Raw genomic sequence first — 16,215 nt, 5'->3', positions numbered from 1 at the left:
TCGGCTCTTATTATCTCTTGCTATTTCTCGTGGTTGGGCTATTCGGCAGATTGATATTCAAAATGCTTTTCTTCATGGCCTTCTTAATGAAGATGTTTATATGAAGCAGCCCCCTGGATTTGTGGATTCTCAACACCCTGGTTATCTCTGCAAGCTGGATAAGTCGCTTTATGGCCTTAAACAAGCTCCGCGTGCCTGGTTTTCTCGCCTTAGCTCCAAACTATTACAGCTGGATTTTACACCTTCAAAGGCTGATGTCTCTCTTTTTATTTTTAACAAAACGGGCATTCAGATGTATATTCTCATCTACGTTGATGATATTATTATCATCAGCTCATCTTCTACGGCTACTGAGAAACTTCTTACACAGCTTCAGGATGATTTTGCCGTCAAGGATCTTGGTATTTTGAGTTATTTTCTTGGGATTGAGGTCCGCCATACTTCTAGTGGACTTATTCTGACACAACATAAATACATTCGAGATTTATTAGCCAGAACCAATATGCTCACCTCCAAAGGTGTGCCCACACCTATGCTTCCCAGTGAGAAGTTGTTATTGAATGGTGGTGAAAAGCTCTCACCTGAGGATACTACTCGCTATCGAAGTGTCGTTGGTGCTCTCCAATATTTGTCTCTGACACGTCCTGATATATCCTTCTGTGTCAACAGAGTGTGTCAGTTCATGTCCTCTCCGACTTCTATACATTGGGCGGCAGTCAAACGAATTCTCCGTTATCTACATGACACTATTGATATGGGTTTGTGTCTTACAAAGTCCAGCACTGATTTGTTGAGTGCCTTTTCAGATGCTGATTGGGCTGGGAATCCTGATGATCGTCGAAGCACTGGAGGCTATGTGATCTTCTTTGGTGGCAATCTTATCTCTTGGAGTTCGAGGAAACAATCGACAGTTTCTCGTTCTAGTACGGAAGCCGAATATAAGGCGGTTGCTGATGCCACTGCCGAATTAATTTGGATCCAAGTTCTCTTGCGTGAGCTCGGGATCTCGCAAGCGCGAGCGCCTAGCCTATGGTGTGACAACATTGGTGCCACCTACCTATCCGCCAATCCAATCTTTCATCGACGGACGAAGCATGTTGAGGTTGATTATCACTTCGTTCGTGAACGAGTATCGACTCGTCAGCTTGATGTTCGACTCATATCTTCCAAGGATCAGCTCGCCGATATCATGACAAAGCCACTGCCAGCTCCTTCTTTTAGCTATTTTAGGCGCAATCTGAACTTAGTAGTACATCGTCCAGATTGAGGGGGGGTGTTAAACCTAAAATAGATCATAACTGTATATACTAAAATAGTCTAAGATTTACTAGTTTATGATTTGAAGGGTTTGTTACCAAATCTATGATTTTATGGTTTGTTACCAAATCATAGATTTGGAATGTAATCTTCATTATACGCATCTATAAATACATGAGGTCGTGACCCATATAGGTTATCGTGCCATTCAATCTAACACCTTTCTCTTTTCTTCTTTTCCTCAAATTGTATCCTTTCTCATGTTTTGCTCTCACCCCCTCAATAACAAAATAAATCTAATCAAAACAAAACAAAACATTTCCCCTTAGCTTATCACTAACACATCTTAATTCCCTCCTTCCCTCCTTCCCTCCTTCCCTCCTTCCTTTCTTCCTTCCTTCTATTTATAAATTTCATCTCCCAAACAAAACAGAAGAGAGTGTGTGTGTGTGTGTGTGAGTTGTGAGGGTATTGGGGGTATTGAGGGTATTGAGGGTATTGAGGGTATTGAGGATATGGGATGAGGCCTCGAACACAATAGACCAAGCACAGAACCAACAACAAAAAAAAAAAAAAAAAAAATGTGGGATCTGAACGACTGCCCTGATGTGAGGGAGGGGGATGAATCCGAAGCCTGTTCCTCTGCCAAGACCTCCATCGAGGGAGACGGGGATGATGACAAACGGAAAAGGGTGGGATCGGCTTCCAATTCCAGTTGTTCGGCTGCGGAGGAGGAGGAGGAGGAGTTGGAGGAGGAAGAAGAGGAGGAGGAAGGATCCGATCAGGTATTGGGCTCCATGGTCATGCAAATTGACACACAAACCCCAAGCCCTGTAACTCGCCAGTTTTTCCCACTTGAAGACACTGAAATCCCACCTCCCCTTCCACTTCCAACTACTGATTCCGCCTTCCCTCGGGCTCACTGGGTTGGGGTCAAATTTGGTCATCCCGATCCTAATAATAACTCCATCAACCCCAATGACCTCTCCCACCCCATTAAGAAGAGCCGCAGAGGCCCAAGGTCTCGTAGCTCCCAGTATCGCGGGGTCACTTTCTACCGGAGAACCGGCCGCTGGGAGTCTCATATTTGGTCCGTCCCCCCCCTCCCTTTACTCTTTTTTTTTTTTTTTTTTTTTTTTTTTTTTTTTTTTTTTTAATAAAAAAATTAAATTAAATTATACTCTCTCTCTCTTTCCCTCTCTCTCTCCCTCTCTCTACTGCAATTTCTGTCCCCCAAAAACCAACTTCTGCTTTTGGAATTGTGCAAACAATTGAACTGAATTGATTTGATTTTGATTTTTTCTTTTTTGGTTGTTGCACTCATCAGGGATTGTGGAAAGCAGGTTTATCTCGGTATGTTTGGTTTGTTATTGGTTACTTTTAATTTTATTTTTTGGGGGTGGGGGGTGGGTATATCATTCATTTCTGGCCTTCTAACAAAGATGTGATTTTTTCTCCTCCCCATCAAATGAATTGGTTACAGGTGGATTCGATACGGCACATGCAGCTGCTCGGTGAGCACTCACTGTCTCCGCGCTTCTCTCTCTCTCTCTCTCCACCAGAACTGATTTTGTTGTTGTTGTTGTGCAGTGCTTACGATAGAGCGGCCATTAAATTCCGAGGAGTGGAAGCGGACATAAACTTCAGCATCGAAGATTACGAGGACGACTTAAAACAGGTCCTTAATTTTGGCTTTCCATCTTAATTATAACATATACATACATACATATATTATGATTCAAATGAAATGTTATGTGATGATTGATGAACAGATGGGTAATCTAACAAAGGAGGAATTTGTGCATGTTCTTCGCCGACAAAGCACTGGGTTTCCCAGAGGAAGCTCCAAGTATAGAGGTGTAACGCTTCACAAGTGTGGAAGATGGGAGGCTCGAATGGGCCAATTTCTTGGCAAAAAGTATTCCCCCGCCTTCCTCCATTTCCCTTCTTGTTCTATCTCTTCTTTATATCCATACCCAATTTTTATTTTCCCCCAATTTTACAGGTATGTTTATCTGGGTTTGTTTGATACCGAGATCGAAGCCGCAAGGTTTGTTTTTATTTTCCCTTCCATCTCTCTGGACACAAGAAACCAGGAAAGAAGTTGCGTTTGATGTCGTTTATTCATTTTACAAATAAAAAATTTAATCCGATGATGATAACGATAGGGCTTATGATAAAGCTGCAATCAAGTGTAATGGCAAAGAAGCTGTCACCAATTTCGATCCCAGCATTTACGAGAGTGAGCTGAATCCGACAACTGGTAACACACAAGAAAAAAACACACACACGCAAACTATTGTTTTAACTTGTTGGAAATGAATGATTTTTTCTGTTTTGTTTTTTGAATTCACATTATAACAGACTCAACTAGCAATTTAGCAGACCACAGTCTTGATTTGAGTCTGGGAAATTCAAGCTCAAAGCAAAATGACAGCCCAAATGGTTCCTTAGATCCGCACCATTCTTCTTCAGCTCCTCTACCGATGGAAGCTGATTGGCAACGTAGTCAAGGATTTAGGCCTCCGCAGGTTCTTTCAAATTTACGTAAAAGAATGTTTTTTTTTTTTTTTTTTTTTTCTCGTGCGAAATATGGGTGTTTACGAATTTGTGGCATGTGTATCATGCGCAGCTAAATTTGCTGCAAGAATCAAGCGGAGGAGGAGGTAGTGGAAACAAAAATTACAATAATGCACAGAGAGGAAACACTAATAGGTACCTGGAGAGTGAAACTATGCAGCTGCTAAGCCAAACACACATTCAATCTCCAATTTCCTTTGAAATGCAAAGACATGGGCAATTCAGGCGGCAGGCGAGTGGTGTAGATCAGCCCCACTCGCAGATATTGCTTCACAATCAAAATCATCCAACCTTCAATTATCAAGTACGAGTAATTAGTAATTTAGAGAAGAAAAAAGTGTTGGTTTTTTAAATTTTGATTTGTTATTGTTGTTGTTGAAGATTCAGTTTCCGGGCAGCAGTAATGGAGGCCGAATAATAGGAAGTGATCTATCACTATCTCTAAGTGATCATCAGAATCAAGTTGTTGAATCGGGGCCATCGCAAGTTCTTGCAACTGCTGCAGCATCATCAGGATTCTCTCCCCAGATTAGACCTTCCAAGAATTGGCTGCACAAGAATGGGTTTCATTGTCTCATTAGACCCTCCTAATAAGTTCTACAAAATTTCTCTCCCCAGACCCCCAGAAAAAAGAGTCAGTCATGTTTTAATTTTAATTTATTCTGTCCTGTCCGCTTCCCGACGAGAATCTAGAAAGAAAAAAAGTGTAGTAGTAAAAGTTGAAGGTGGTGGTAATGGGTGGGAGAAAAAAGCTACAACTTTTCTGACCGAGAATTCATTGTGCCATTACCAATTCCCAATTCCTTAGACATTTGCTTTGTTTCGGCTATGTACTACTATATATTTACCCTATGTTCCAACGCTCATTTTTAGTAATTTGTACATACTTGTTTGAAAGAAGCTGCTAGGAAGGGGGCCTTCTTGTTGTAGCCTCATCAAATTGAATGATCATTTTCCGACGATTGTCATTTTCTTGTTATTGGGAGAGATTCCGTCCGTCCGGGGCGGGGCGGGGCGGAGAGGAGAGGGGGAGACAGGAAAAAAAAAAAGAAAAAGCAAAGAAGAAAATGTGAGTGAATGGAGGATATGAATAGTCGGCATCATAGTGTCCTTTGAATCAATTCTCCCTCAGCCAAAAGCAGTCAGACACTGCTATTAATGACCACCACGGGTTCCTTTCATCCCTAAACCCCAAACCCCCCCCCCCCCCCCCCCCCCCCCCTCTTCCTATTTCCCTCCAATCCCCTTTCTTTTCAATTTTCATTCACTCTGTTTTCCTTCTTCTGCCTTTACAGCTCAAAATTTTCATAATACTCACTCCCTTTTCACTATCCTCTTCCCTTGTATTATTAGTTTTGGTGTTGAAATGACTGGGTTTATGATCTCCAGAAAGGCAATATACTCATATTTAATCACCACCTAACAAACATTGGTCAAGTTTAATTCCTTTTTTAATTAAAAGATAAAACAATTCCAATCAATATAATATTGGTTGCAAATTTCGTCACTCGGACCGTCATCACTCATTATTTTAATCCATGCTGCCATTCTAATTTAGTCAACCAATGGATTTGAGATGATTAAATTAGAAGGGTAGCAGATTCCACGCGTCTTTCATTCAACGGGTATGCACACCACACGCCACTTCCTCTGCAAAAACCCTGGGAGTTTGAATGATTAGAGGAAGGTTTTAGCGCCGCGCCCTTAAATTATTGTCCCACACAGCGGTAGAGCACCGGGTAACGTAGCAAATGCCTGCATCTATGTATATATATATATATATCTGAAACACAAACACAATCCCCATTGGGGAAAACTTGGAATCTATATATTATATTTGAGTTGAGTTGATCTGATCTGATCTGATTCGATTAGGGGGGGGGAATAGAAAAGGGTTTGTGAAATTGCATTAATTAGAGTGTAGAAAAGGGATGGCATTGGCATTGGCGTTGAGTGCGTTACATCGCTTTCATGGTTCACACACAAATGGTTTCCTTTTTGTGAGACGGAAGGCTTCCACAGATTTCCATTTATGGCATTTCATGCGCCTTCCGCTTCCCCATCCTCTCCCCTATAATTCACTCTGCTCTTTTTCTTCCCTTTCTCTCTATCTCTCACCTCTGCAAATGGTTTAGGGTTATAAAATTTATAAGAGGGGATAGAGTGAATCCTTAAGTTTGTGCAATAAAACAATAAAAACAATAGATTTTGTGAAGAGAATTATGAAATGATGATGTGATAAAAGTGAATGGGTGTCATCTTATTCATATCAATTAGGGTTTGGATTGGACCACAAAGAAAGAAGAAGAAGAAGAACTCTTTCTTTCCCATTCTAATGTCTCATGTTATTTTCTTTAATGCCTCATATCATAAGTCCTTTTCAACTTCTGAATTGATCATTTATAACTTTCTTTTCTAACCCCCTCCCTCTGTAAATATTACGGCCTAATAAACACTTTTAACTGCCTCATAACTTTCAAAATTGTCTTTTTCAATCCATCTTTCAGACTTGATGGATATGTGTGCATGTGCGCATAACTACATGAATAGTACCAACATTATTTCTTTCTTCAAGTATTAATTAAATTTAAAGTGTATTATTGGTTTTAGAGGGAGGCAGGGCAGGGAAGGCCGTATTCCCATTGAACACAATCCCTACATAATAATAATAATAACAATAATAATAGTAACAATATGAGTATCCCAAGTTAAGTGAAGTGAAGTGAAGGGTTTCCTGTTTTGGAAAGTTGGGAGAGTGGGTTTGTTGAGATTTTGAGATTAGGGGCACTCGCTACTCACCTCACCTCTGCCTGTGGCCCAACCAATGGCTTTAATTACATCCTTTAATACGCTAAAAACTTTTTATGTTAACCCGTATGCCCTATATTCAACCCTCTTGCCTCTACCTCCTAACATTATTACTCCCATAAACCTTCATGTTTATGATTTGTTTGTTGCTAATTAACCACTCCTCACAGTTTTCTCAAATCAAAACAGAGTTTTCCAAATTAAGGCAGTGGGAGTGAGAGGGTGCATTACGTAGTTTGTAATTCTGGAAACTAATTTTTCATACTCATTGTTTGCCATTTAAGGTTATGCCCAATTTTCCCACACTCAAGGTTTGATCAAATCCAATTTGTTTTCCTCCAAAGGAAGGTTCTTGAATTCCCATCATCCTCAATTGTGGAAAAACATGGAAATTTTATGAGATTACCCACTCATTTCATGGAAGATTAATTAATGCTAAAAATGGAATGCTTTTAACGTCTTAATTTCTAATTTTTCCCAACTTGTTCTTATAAACCCAACTTTTCTTTTCTCAACTTTCTCATTTTAGAAGCAGCAAAGAAATCATGCCACTTCTCAGATACCCCTTTCAAATGGAATCGCTTCTTGCTAGCCATGGAACAAGTAATTTCAACATTAATTTACTAATAAATACTTTCAAGAAATTAACTCTATCCACTTTCACACACACACACATATATATGTATGTATTAAAGAAACGTGTTGAAGCTGGCAAGCCAAAATTGAGTTTTAACAAACAAATTTGGCTCTTGACCCTTTGTGGGAGAAGGGAAAAAAAAAAAAAAAAAAAAAGTCACGTCTGGACAAAATTCTTAACAGTTTACTAAATAGTTAGGCAAGAATGCGAAAAAAACATTTATAATCAGAATGTACCACAAACAAGGCAAATGCCAAATGACCACATACAAAGAGATAAGTAGGGACGACTTTTTACTAGCCATATCCTTAAGAGTACTACAGTTAGTACAGGTCTGTATGAGGGATGTCCTTCAAGAGGAGGACCATTTACCACCATGTGCCTTTCTTATGCTTATGTTTGTCCCAAGCCTTATTGTCCATCCTACATGTCTATGTCTATGACAACTCCTTTATATTTTCATTATTTGTTTACTTTTGTGTCTTCATTTCATTTACGACTACTTTTGCAAGTTTGTGCTCGTCTCTTTTCATGTATAAGTTTGTCATAGTCATTCTACCTCATAATGTTATAACTAATTGCCAAATGTTCTTATCTAAACTATATGTTATCGATGTTATTGTTGTCTTTTATTGCATGCTAGCATGTAACACTTGCTTTCTTGAAATGCTTTCAAAATAATTTCTTCTAATTTCGTTTTCTATAGTTGTTTTTCAAGAACATGTAGAGATAAAAATAGACTCTTTTGTCGCAGACAATTTAAGTTTGAGTTTGTTGACTTACTTGAGAGCGAGAGCAAGTACTGCACAATCACTTTGTGGTCCCGAAAAGATGCGATTTTGACCTCCTACATCACACAAATGTTTTGTCAATTAAGTTAGAGATATTTTTCTTGTGTAAACCTACCGACATTAAAATGAGGTTCTTACTGTTACTGAATGGACGGACATATACGTGCACTATATTCTTTACAGCAAACTTATTGTAGGGAGGCAAAGGGCAGCTTCCTTATTGGTCCGACATGGTGGATCTTAAGGCTGTCTCATGTGCTTGAAATAAATATTTCAAGCCCGGCATGCTGAACATGCCGCCTTTTCATAGAAGAGAGTTCTTGCCCAGCCAAAGGATTTCCGTAGCGTCTGCAGTTTATGACTGAACTTGTTTATCTTTCAATCATTGAGGATAGTAAACAACCAACTCACAGGAGCTGATCTCCTCTCAGCGCCATTTCTTACCTTCTAGGTTCCAAAGACTCGCCAAGTTTTAGAAATCAAGCTCTACAGGAGCCCTATAAACCTGGAAAGAGTAAAAGAGCAATACTTTTTCTTGGAGGCTCGGTGACCCAAGAAACCAAGGGGAATGTTTATACACCAAGGGAACTGTAAAAACGACCTGTGAATCATAGCTCAATACAATTCAATTGAATGCAAGAATAACGGAGCCACTTAAAGATCACGCGGCAGGCAATTACACGAATACTACAGAACGCAAGTGCATAACAAACAAATTTCGAAATGTTATTCTTCCTTAATAGGCCAAGACACTAGGGAAAACATGTAATCTTAGCTAAATCTCATCAAATTTTTCTTGGTTGATACAATTAAGTCTTTGCATTTTCTCAAATCTGCCACTTCCATGAATCTTCTACAAGAGAACTTGTGATTATATTTTGTGTGCATATAAAGGGTGCTAATTTCATTTGTTCCATTTTACATTTCTATAAACTAACGACATTGATCATAGGCTGACAGATTTTGTGAGCTGCTGCTTCTATACTTATACTTCCAAGTCCAGTTGGCTTCAACAAAGATCCAGCCTTGCATAGACGTACGTTGGGGAAACAACCGCCCTTCATTTTCCCAATAACCACTGGGGTATTCTAGTGGGAAAATCCCACCACCAATCAGCGATAGACTACACCAGCATCTATACCGAACTTAGAGACATCAGTATGACATGAATTACGATTATGTAAAAGCAACTCTTTAAAACATACTAAGGAAGCCCTGCAAAGAAAATTGGGTCATCCATCTGGGGCATTCCCAGTGCCCCAGAATTATGCTAAAGTGAAAAAAAAAAACATAAAAAAACAACAGAATTACAGTTCACGATATAAGAACATTTAAATTGAATAGTTTGCATTTTCATTTTTTATGAGTTTCCGCAATACTTGAGGTTTGAGTAAAGAAAAAAATGGTAAGAAAGACTCCAAACTTGTGGATGAAGCACATTTTATGCTGTCTAGTGGGAGAGAAATAAGAAAATATTTTGAGACAAGTATGATGATCTTGAGAGAGCTTGAAAAAGACACAAGTTGCTTACTTGTTTATGATTCACTAACATCAAATTCATTAATGTCATCCTCATTTACCAGTTTGGAAATAAGGGTTAGTAACAAATATAATAGTCTTTCTTTCTTTCTTGTAATTAGTCTTTTCCCTCCCTTTTGAGATTGCTTCGTCATTATCCTTTTAAATTGTACCCGCTTTTTTCTAAATATAGTTGTATCCTTTATCCAAAATAACAAGGGTGATGATAAATAGGGGGGGAAATCCTTCAAACATTCAAAAATATTGGTAATTATCAGTCGCAAAACCCCAGAAAGAAAACGTTGAAAGAGAGGAAGACTGTTTAATTTGTCCCTAACCTGTGATTCCAAACTCTCTTTAAGCTGCAGCTAAAATGCTCCTCCTGAAACAAAATAGAATGCTGTTCTCAATGCAAACTTTCTGAGAAACGAGTGAGACAGAATTAATTGATTAGATGGCATACATGCGGCCAGATGAAGATCAAATACAAAGAGCTCCCAAGTCATGTGGCAATCCATCAGATCCAGAGGAAACTTCAACTTTAGCAGGTCCACCTTTCTTGCCCGTCTTCCTTTCCTTTCTAGTCTTCTTAGAGTCGATAGTTTTGTTCCTGTAACGAGAGCAGCTTCATATTATGGATACATTTTCCTTTAAATATTCGAATTTCATGTCTTCTCTTTTGATGCATGTGGGGGCGGAGATGACAAGTGGTATGATATACCCCATAAAAACATAAAAAGGTCGAGAATCATACACTATAAACTTGCCAGACGAACTGGCAGCAACTGATCCACAACAAGCTTTATATTTCTTTTTTGAACCACATGGGCAGACTTTATTCCTTGGGATCCTCTGATAAGGGAAAGGGAGAAATATAAGCAGCTACGACCACTGTACTAAAAATTTATTGCATTATGATATAAAAGAAGACCTTGTCGTCTGATTGAGAACTGCTGCTAATAGAATGTTTAGTGTTATGATTAGATGAATCATCTTTGTCGTGCTTCTCTTCTGTTTGCTCTTCCAATTGCTTACAATCTTTTGTTTCATCGCTACCTGAATATTTGCAGAAATCTTGATAAATATTGAAGGAAAATTATAGAATTCAATGATAACACAAATATTGAGCAAAAGCGTTCTCACTCCAAAAAAAACAAAAAAAGAAAAAAAATTCTGGCATTTTCTTCCGGCAGAGTGAGTGGCAGGTGAAAGGAAAAATGAGATGAAAAATTTTCCACCTTCATTTATGTGATAGGCAAAACTCAACTACGACATCTATTGAAAGTAACAAATTGAAGTTTTCTGAAGCCAAAACTAACAGAGCCAATTCAACCCACTAAAAAAACATAAACAATAAGAGCATAAGACTGCAAACTCCAAACCAAGACTCGTCACTAAATTATCAGGGAAGCATCAGTGTTATCTGCATTCCACGTTTTTTTTTTTTTTTTTTTTTTTTTTTGTCACAAATTCCATGTTATTGGAGAGTAGATAACCACAGTTTTCTATAAGTGCATATCCCTCTCCAGTAGCTCAGGAAAAAAAGAAAAAAAAAACCCACTTTCTATTCCGCTTTTAATGTAGCGTATGTGCACAAAATTTTCTAGAAAGGAAGAAAATTGATAATCTGAAATTACCAAAAGAAGAATCTATATGACACAAAGTTGATTCAGTTGGCTCTTTGTGTTCTTCTGCTGCTTGTTCTGCCACAAGAAACTCTATTGCAGCATCAACATCCCCATCGACTTGGACCAAAACCTGCCACCAAACGAAAAGCACAACTCCTAACTCAATAGTAAATGCATTATAAGAAAATCAATTAGATGGACATGGGAAACCAATATTTAGCATGATGTAATCACCTTTTCAACTTCTTTAGAATTTTGACAACCACTACCTGCCATAACTAACTTGATATTTCCAAGACTAATAGCACTTTGACCTCTCTTTTGAGAACTCGTAGAGAAAACTTTTGCTTGAAGTGAGCTTGCTGAGGGAACAGTATCACCCTTCCACAGAAAAACAATAAAAAGGGCTGTTAATATATTGCTTTTTATCTGTCAGTGAAAATGAGCAAAACTTCCAAAAATAAATATATATTCAGGGAAAAAAGAAAAACAGAAACTGACTTTGATTGTAATTAGCCTGGCTGGGCCAGCACATGTGTCTTCCTTCAACCGCACACTATTGTAATGTTCCTCGTCGTGATAAGATCTTGGTAAAGTTTTCAATCCAAAGTCAAAAAAGAGGTAATGCATGCCAAATCATTTTAAAATATTGGTAGATTTTAAACTCTAACAAGCAGATAAAGTGCTATCTAACACACAGATAATAGTTGACGGGCAATATTATCCCACACCATGATGATATATAACATCAATAACAAATGCAACCAACATAGTCTGAAAAATATGATTTAAGATTGATTTTCTTAAATACCAGCTTCAACATTGGTTTTCTTATGCTTGAATAAGTTGTGATGATAAACGAAACTAGAACCCTATGTACTTCAAAACTCTTTTCAGTCACGTTAACTTTCTCTTTCATACTTACTTTAATATCAAAGAACAAAATTTTTTCAATCATTTGCATTTCCATCTCATTTCACAAAACGCAGATCCTAAGAATTGACTGATTATAAACTAATGGTTTTATCATAAACTGCTGAATAGTTACAAATTTATGATTGTATTTTGTAAATAGATACTTCAAGGCATGTGTTTCCAAATATAATATACTTTTAAGTTTACAATAAGAAGCTATTAGCATCTATTTTAAGGACATCTATTACCACTCACATAAATACAGCACCAAAAATATTGTACCTAATTAGCTTCATATTCAAATTTCTTCATACCTATTCAGTCATTTATAAGAAAATTTGACGGCTAATGTACAAATAAATCATCTAACACTTACAAGTGGACCATACGAGCTTCTTGATCCTCGAAATTTCGTATGTACCAACGAGGTGATGACATCTATACATTTACAAGCAATCAGTAAACAATGGTCCTGGCCAACTAGTATTACATAATTCATGATATCCATGTAGTAGTAACGACAAGTCTATAGGTTTAAGTTGAGGGACGGACAAACACAATAATTAAAGTCAACTAATACAAATTAATACACAAACACACACATTAGATGAAACCTAACCTTCAGGAATTTTCAGTTGATATCTCATTGTTATCCTAATTTTGTATCACAAATATAAATACTAAAACATAATACCCAGCCGTTATGAGTTATAGTTTCAATACTCAAATACATGTCCTGTTAAACAATTCGTAGTAGTTACAGGCTTAGCGCATGAAAAGCACCCTTTTGTTCTGCACTTCAACATAGTTAGCACTACATTGGTCATCATACTTGCTCAAAGAATTGAATGCGAACTTGGTTCTTCAATTTTGAAGATACCATGGAAAATCTCCGGAAAGAAACAATGGACGCAAAGGTTTGTAGAGAGTTCTCACCCGGTGAATGCATATATTACTATGAGTAACAAGAGAAGCAGCCTGCAATTCCAGATGTCCAGCCCAGGTACCATCCTTTTCCATGGACTCACAATATTCATCAAATGGGACATCATCCTCAATAAATGGCTCAAATGTTCCACGGTTTTTCTGTTAATGACATTTTATAATACATATTATGATAAGAATATGTAAGAAGCTGGGGGGCGGGGGGGAAGAGAGAGATAGTAGACAAATCCAATGAAACAAGTGTGTGACTTTACGTGAATGCAAGTGATATGAGCCAAATTGAAGCATAATTGGATGACAATGTAGAATCTACTGCAGACAGAAATTAATCCACGGAAATTTTGCAAGGAATTAATAACAAAATCATGGATGGTAGACCAAATAAAAGATTCCACATTTTTTGTAATCTAGACACATTGTACGGAGCAGTGCACAAGGAATACTAACATATTGTAGTTACTATTAAAGGTTAAAAAATAATGTGTACTAGGTAAAGTTTATACTCATTATAAGAAAGTATGGTTAAGTACAATGCCAGAGTAAGTATGAGAAGCTAGTTCCTGATACATACTAAAATATATTGTACGACCATCTTCCGGTACTTTTCGTGTTCCTCTTGATCCCCTTCTAACTGATCTGCAAGGGCCCTGCAACTTATTGAGATTATACAAGAGTAACTTTCAAAAAAACATAAGCCAAATAGAAAATCTCTTGAAAATATGAGCATTAGACAAGTCAACTGATCAGCATGCAGACCATTTGAAACAAAAATGAACGAAAATCTCATAAGCTTAGAGTTATATGCATTATGCAGTATATAAACATATTGATTGAAAGAAGAGGTACAAATGGAACCACCAAGGAAATATGACATCTCCCAGACCCTATCCTCAGGCAATTACTAGCAATTTACGATTCTCAACAAGAATAATATGCATTCATCTAATCATTCCTGACCTGAAAAAACAATTACCATCTGCGGTCACTTGTACAATTTTGAGGTTCAACAAGTCAAGCTGAGCACGAAACTGCGAAATATCAGGTGACTTTCCAGGCTTTTTGTTCTGCCAATCAAAACCGTTTTCAGGGAACTAGTATTAGAGGAAATTCTGATCATCTAGCTTAACATCAAGCTCGAGGCATGCATTCGCAGAGACTGTAATGTATAGTGTGAACATATTAATCGACCACTTTGTTGCAATGAAGCTTACTGGACATGTCCGGAGAAATGGAAGTTGGCTAGTCTCCAGCCACCAACTAATGTTACCTTTTACCTCGGAAGTATCTTGCAAAGACATATTCTTCCCTTTAAATAACCCAAAACTTCTTACTAAGCAACAAACTTTGTGTGTGTGTTTGTGTGTATATATATAGCATTGCAACTGTAAGGATAGAGATTCGACCTTTGACTTTTAGAGAAGATTGCTAGTGACTTAACCATTGAATTATGCTCATTTGACTAAACCTAAAAGCTACTACTAAACAACTACTTCTAAACAAACCAATAATTGTTAAATTACCCGACCCAATGAAATCTGGCCTACAAATTAGAGTATATTTAATCTTTTCATATATTCTTTAACACTCCGCAAACAAACAAAACTCAGAATTAATATCAAATAAGATTAGGTTGACATTGCAGGATATTTGAATTCTAAAGTCCGGGCTCTGATTCTGCAGTACAGCATCACTAAACCCAAATATAAGTTATGATATATTTTTAAGCAATCACTGAGCTTTAACAATGATAAAACTGATATCTAGCATAATAGTCATGAAGCTAGTTCAGAAAAATTGGGGTAAATTCTACCCCAATGATAACTTGGGATGAGCCAGCATAAGCACACAATTGGGCGTTGCATTAGGAATGGAACAGAGGTAAGAGCTTAAACAAGAAAATAAGGGTTGTCGTTGTGCACAATGAAAGAAGGCGTAGAGTTGAGAAACGAGAGATAGAAGGAATTACTTGCGGGTGTCGCTTAGGATTGGACTTTTGGTGCTTAGTTTTAACCATTCCCACAAAATCCTGAACAACGCTTTCCGCTGCTTGAGGACTCTCAGCAACGGCTGTGTTTTGGTTGTGTTGGATATCAAAAGACTTGGCTCAGGCTGCGGCCTATGTTCCAAGAATTGTTCGTTACTGAGCCTGACTTGCGCGCCGCTGTTCAAACGGAGATACCCCGATCCCTCCCGTTTCTTAGTTCTCTACAATAACAGAGTCCTGAACATATGATGTTATCATGATTTGATATATTAGGGATTTCGATATCGTATAATAATTTATTAATTTAAGTAAGTAAATGATTAATTTACAATATTATATGATTTCTGATATTATACAATCACAGGTGGATTAGACAAGAATTAGATATAATTATAAATCTTTAGTTCTAAATATTTTCTAATAGAATTTAACAATAGATTCTGATAAGAAATTCCAAATTAAATTGTTCCAATTTTAAAAATAACCTTAATAAACTAAAATGTTAAACTTTTAAAGTTTGCTGTCTTTATTTCTATTTTATGAAAATTAAATTAAAGAAGTTGATTAAATTATTTTGTTAAAAACATTTTTTTAAGAAAGAAAGGACGTCAATAAATAAAACGTGACAAGGTGCGATTAGGCAAAAGGATATCGTGTCTTCTCTACGGTCGGGTCCACAGAAAGTATTACCATCTCTATCAAGTGACGTCATCATACATCGAATCAACATTCAAACATAGGCGAGTTTCCAATCTCGTTACTATTTGATCTTATGGCTCTTATTAATATTACAGGACTCCCATTTGATCAATTTCGATTTGTGATTTGCTTGGTGGGCCTTCACTTTGAAAAAATGGTATGTTCCCAAACTATTAAATTGCGGATCGTGTTATGGATTTTTGTCTTTGAAGAAAAATATAAATAAATAGTTCCTTTTACGAAGATTTAAAATAAGAATTTAGAAAACACAAATATGTTCATTTAAAACAAACATAAATTATGTTAATAATCACGAAAAAAAACATAACCATAATTCTTTCATTAGTAGTGGGTGACGTTTTACCTCAATGGAATAATCTAAACACCTACTTAGATAAAAACAAAATAATAAAACCGTAGTTATGATGAATTGTCTCACCTACATTTTACTAT

At 37.2% G+C, this 16,215-nt stretch overlaps 2 protein-coding genes across 9 annotated transcripts; one reads left to right on the top strand and one right to left on the bottom strand.

The window, feature by feature from the left end:
- Nucleotides 1-1,688: 1,688 nt before the first annotated feature.
- Nucleotides 1,689-4,737, top strand: LOC111803467 (floral homeotic protein APETALA 2). 3 transcript variants are annotated; one of them, XM_087127584.1, is made up of 10 exons: nucleotides 1,689-2,347; nucleotides 2,585-2,610; nucleotides 2,741-2,771; nucleotides 2,848-2,935; nucleotides 3,030-3,175; nucleotides 3,263-3,307; nucleotides 3,426-3,499; nucleotides 3,622-3,788; nucleotides 3,890-4,141; nucleotides 4,219-4,737. In XM_087127584.1, the coding sequence occupies exons 1-10, from the start codon at nucleotides 1,839-1,841 to the stop codon at nucleotides 4,426-4,428; spliced, it is 1,548 nt and encodes a 515-aa protein (XP_086983710.1). In that variant the 5' UTR covers nucleotides 1,689-1,838; the 3' UTR covers nucleotides 4,429-4,737. The 3 variants fall into 3 exon arrangements, with proteins under 3 accessions (XP_086983710.1, XP_023543641.2, XP_023543640.2); XM_023687873.2 differs by having other exon boundaries at nucleotides 3,426-3,520; nucleotides 4,225-4,737; XM_023687872.2 differs by having other exon boundaries at nucleotides 3,426-3,520.
- Nucleotides 4,738-5,656: 919 nt separating this feature from the next.
- LOC111803468 (SEC-C motif-containing protein / OTU-like cysteine protease family protein) lies at nucleotides 5,657-15,313 on the bottom strand. 6 transcript variants are annotated; one of them, XM_023687877.2, is made up of 16 exons: nucleotides 15,046-15,313; nucleotides 14,037-14,143; nucleotides 13,651-13,732; nucleotides 13,071-13,220; nucleotides 12,511-12,572; nucleotides 11,721-11,805; nucleotides 11,454-11,600; nucleotides 11,229-11,349; nucleotides 10,523-10,647; nucleotides 10,346-10,443; nucleotides 10,055-10,201; nucleotides 9,930-9,973; nucleotides 8,518-8,674; nucleotides 8,212-8,421; nucleotides 8,066-8,129; nucleotides 5,657-5,957 (listed from the first exon to the last, which is right to left on the bottom strand). In XM_023687877.2, the coding sequence occupies exons 1-11, from the start codon at nucleotides 15,091-15,093 to the stop codon at nucleotides 10,072-10,074; spliced, it is 1,155 nt and encodes a 384-aa protein (XP_023543645.2). In that variant the 5' UTR covers nucleotides 15,094-15,313; the 3' UTR covers nucleotides 5,657-5,957; nucleotides 8,066-8,129; nucleotides 8,212-8,421; nucleotides 8,518-8,674; nucleotides 9,930-9,973; nucleotides 10,055-10,071. The 6 variants fall into 6 exon arrangements, with proteins under 6 accessions (XP_023543645.2, XP_023543642.2, XP_023543646.2 ...); XM_023687874.2 differs by lacking the exons at nucleotides 5,657-5,957; nucleotides 8,066-8,129; nucleotides 8,212-8,421; nucleotides 8,518-8,674 and adding an exon at nucleotides 8,779-9,208 and having other exon boundaries at nucleotides 15,046-15,312; XM_023687878.2 differs by lacking the exons at nucleotides 5,657-5,957; nucleotides 8,066-8,129; nucleotides 8,212-8,421; nucleotides 8,518-8,674 and adding an exon at nucleotides 8,779-9,208 and having other exon boundaries at nucleotides 13,651-13,726; nucleotides 15,046-15,312.
- Between the last annotated feature and the right edge of the window lie 902 nt (nucleotides 15,314-16,215).

This window comes from Cucurbita pepo, chromosome 10, assembly GCF_057944985.1.
Source record: "Cucurbita pepo subsp. pepo isolate OVF chromosome 10, ASM5794498v1, whole genome shotgun sequence".
Classification (NCBI taxonomy): Eukaryota; Viridiplantae; Streptophyta; class Magnoliopsida; order Cucurbitales; family Cucurbitaceae; genus Cucurbita; species Cucurbita pepo.
This window is presented reverse-complemented; position numbering and strand designations above follow the sequence as displayed.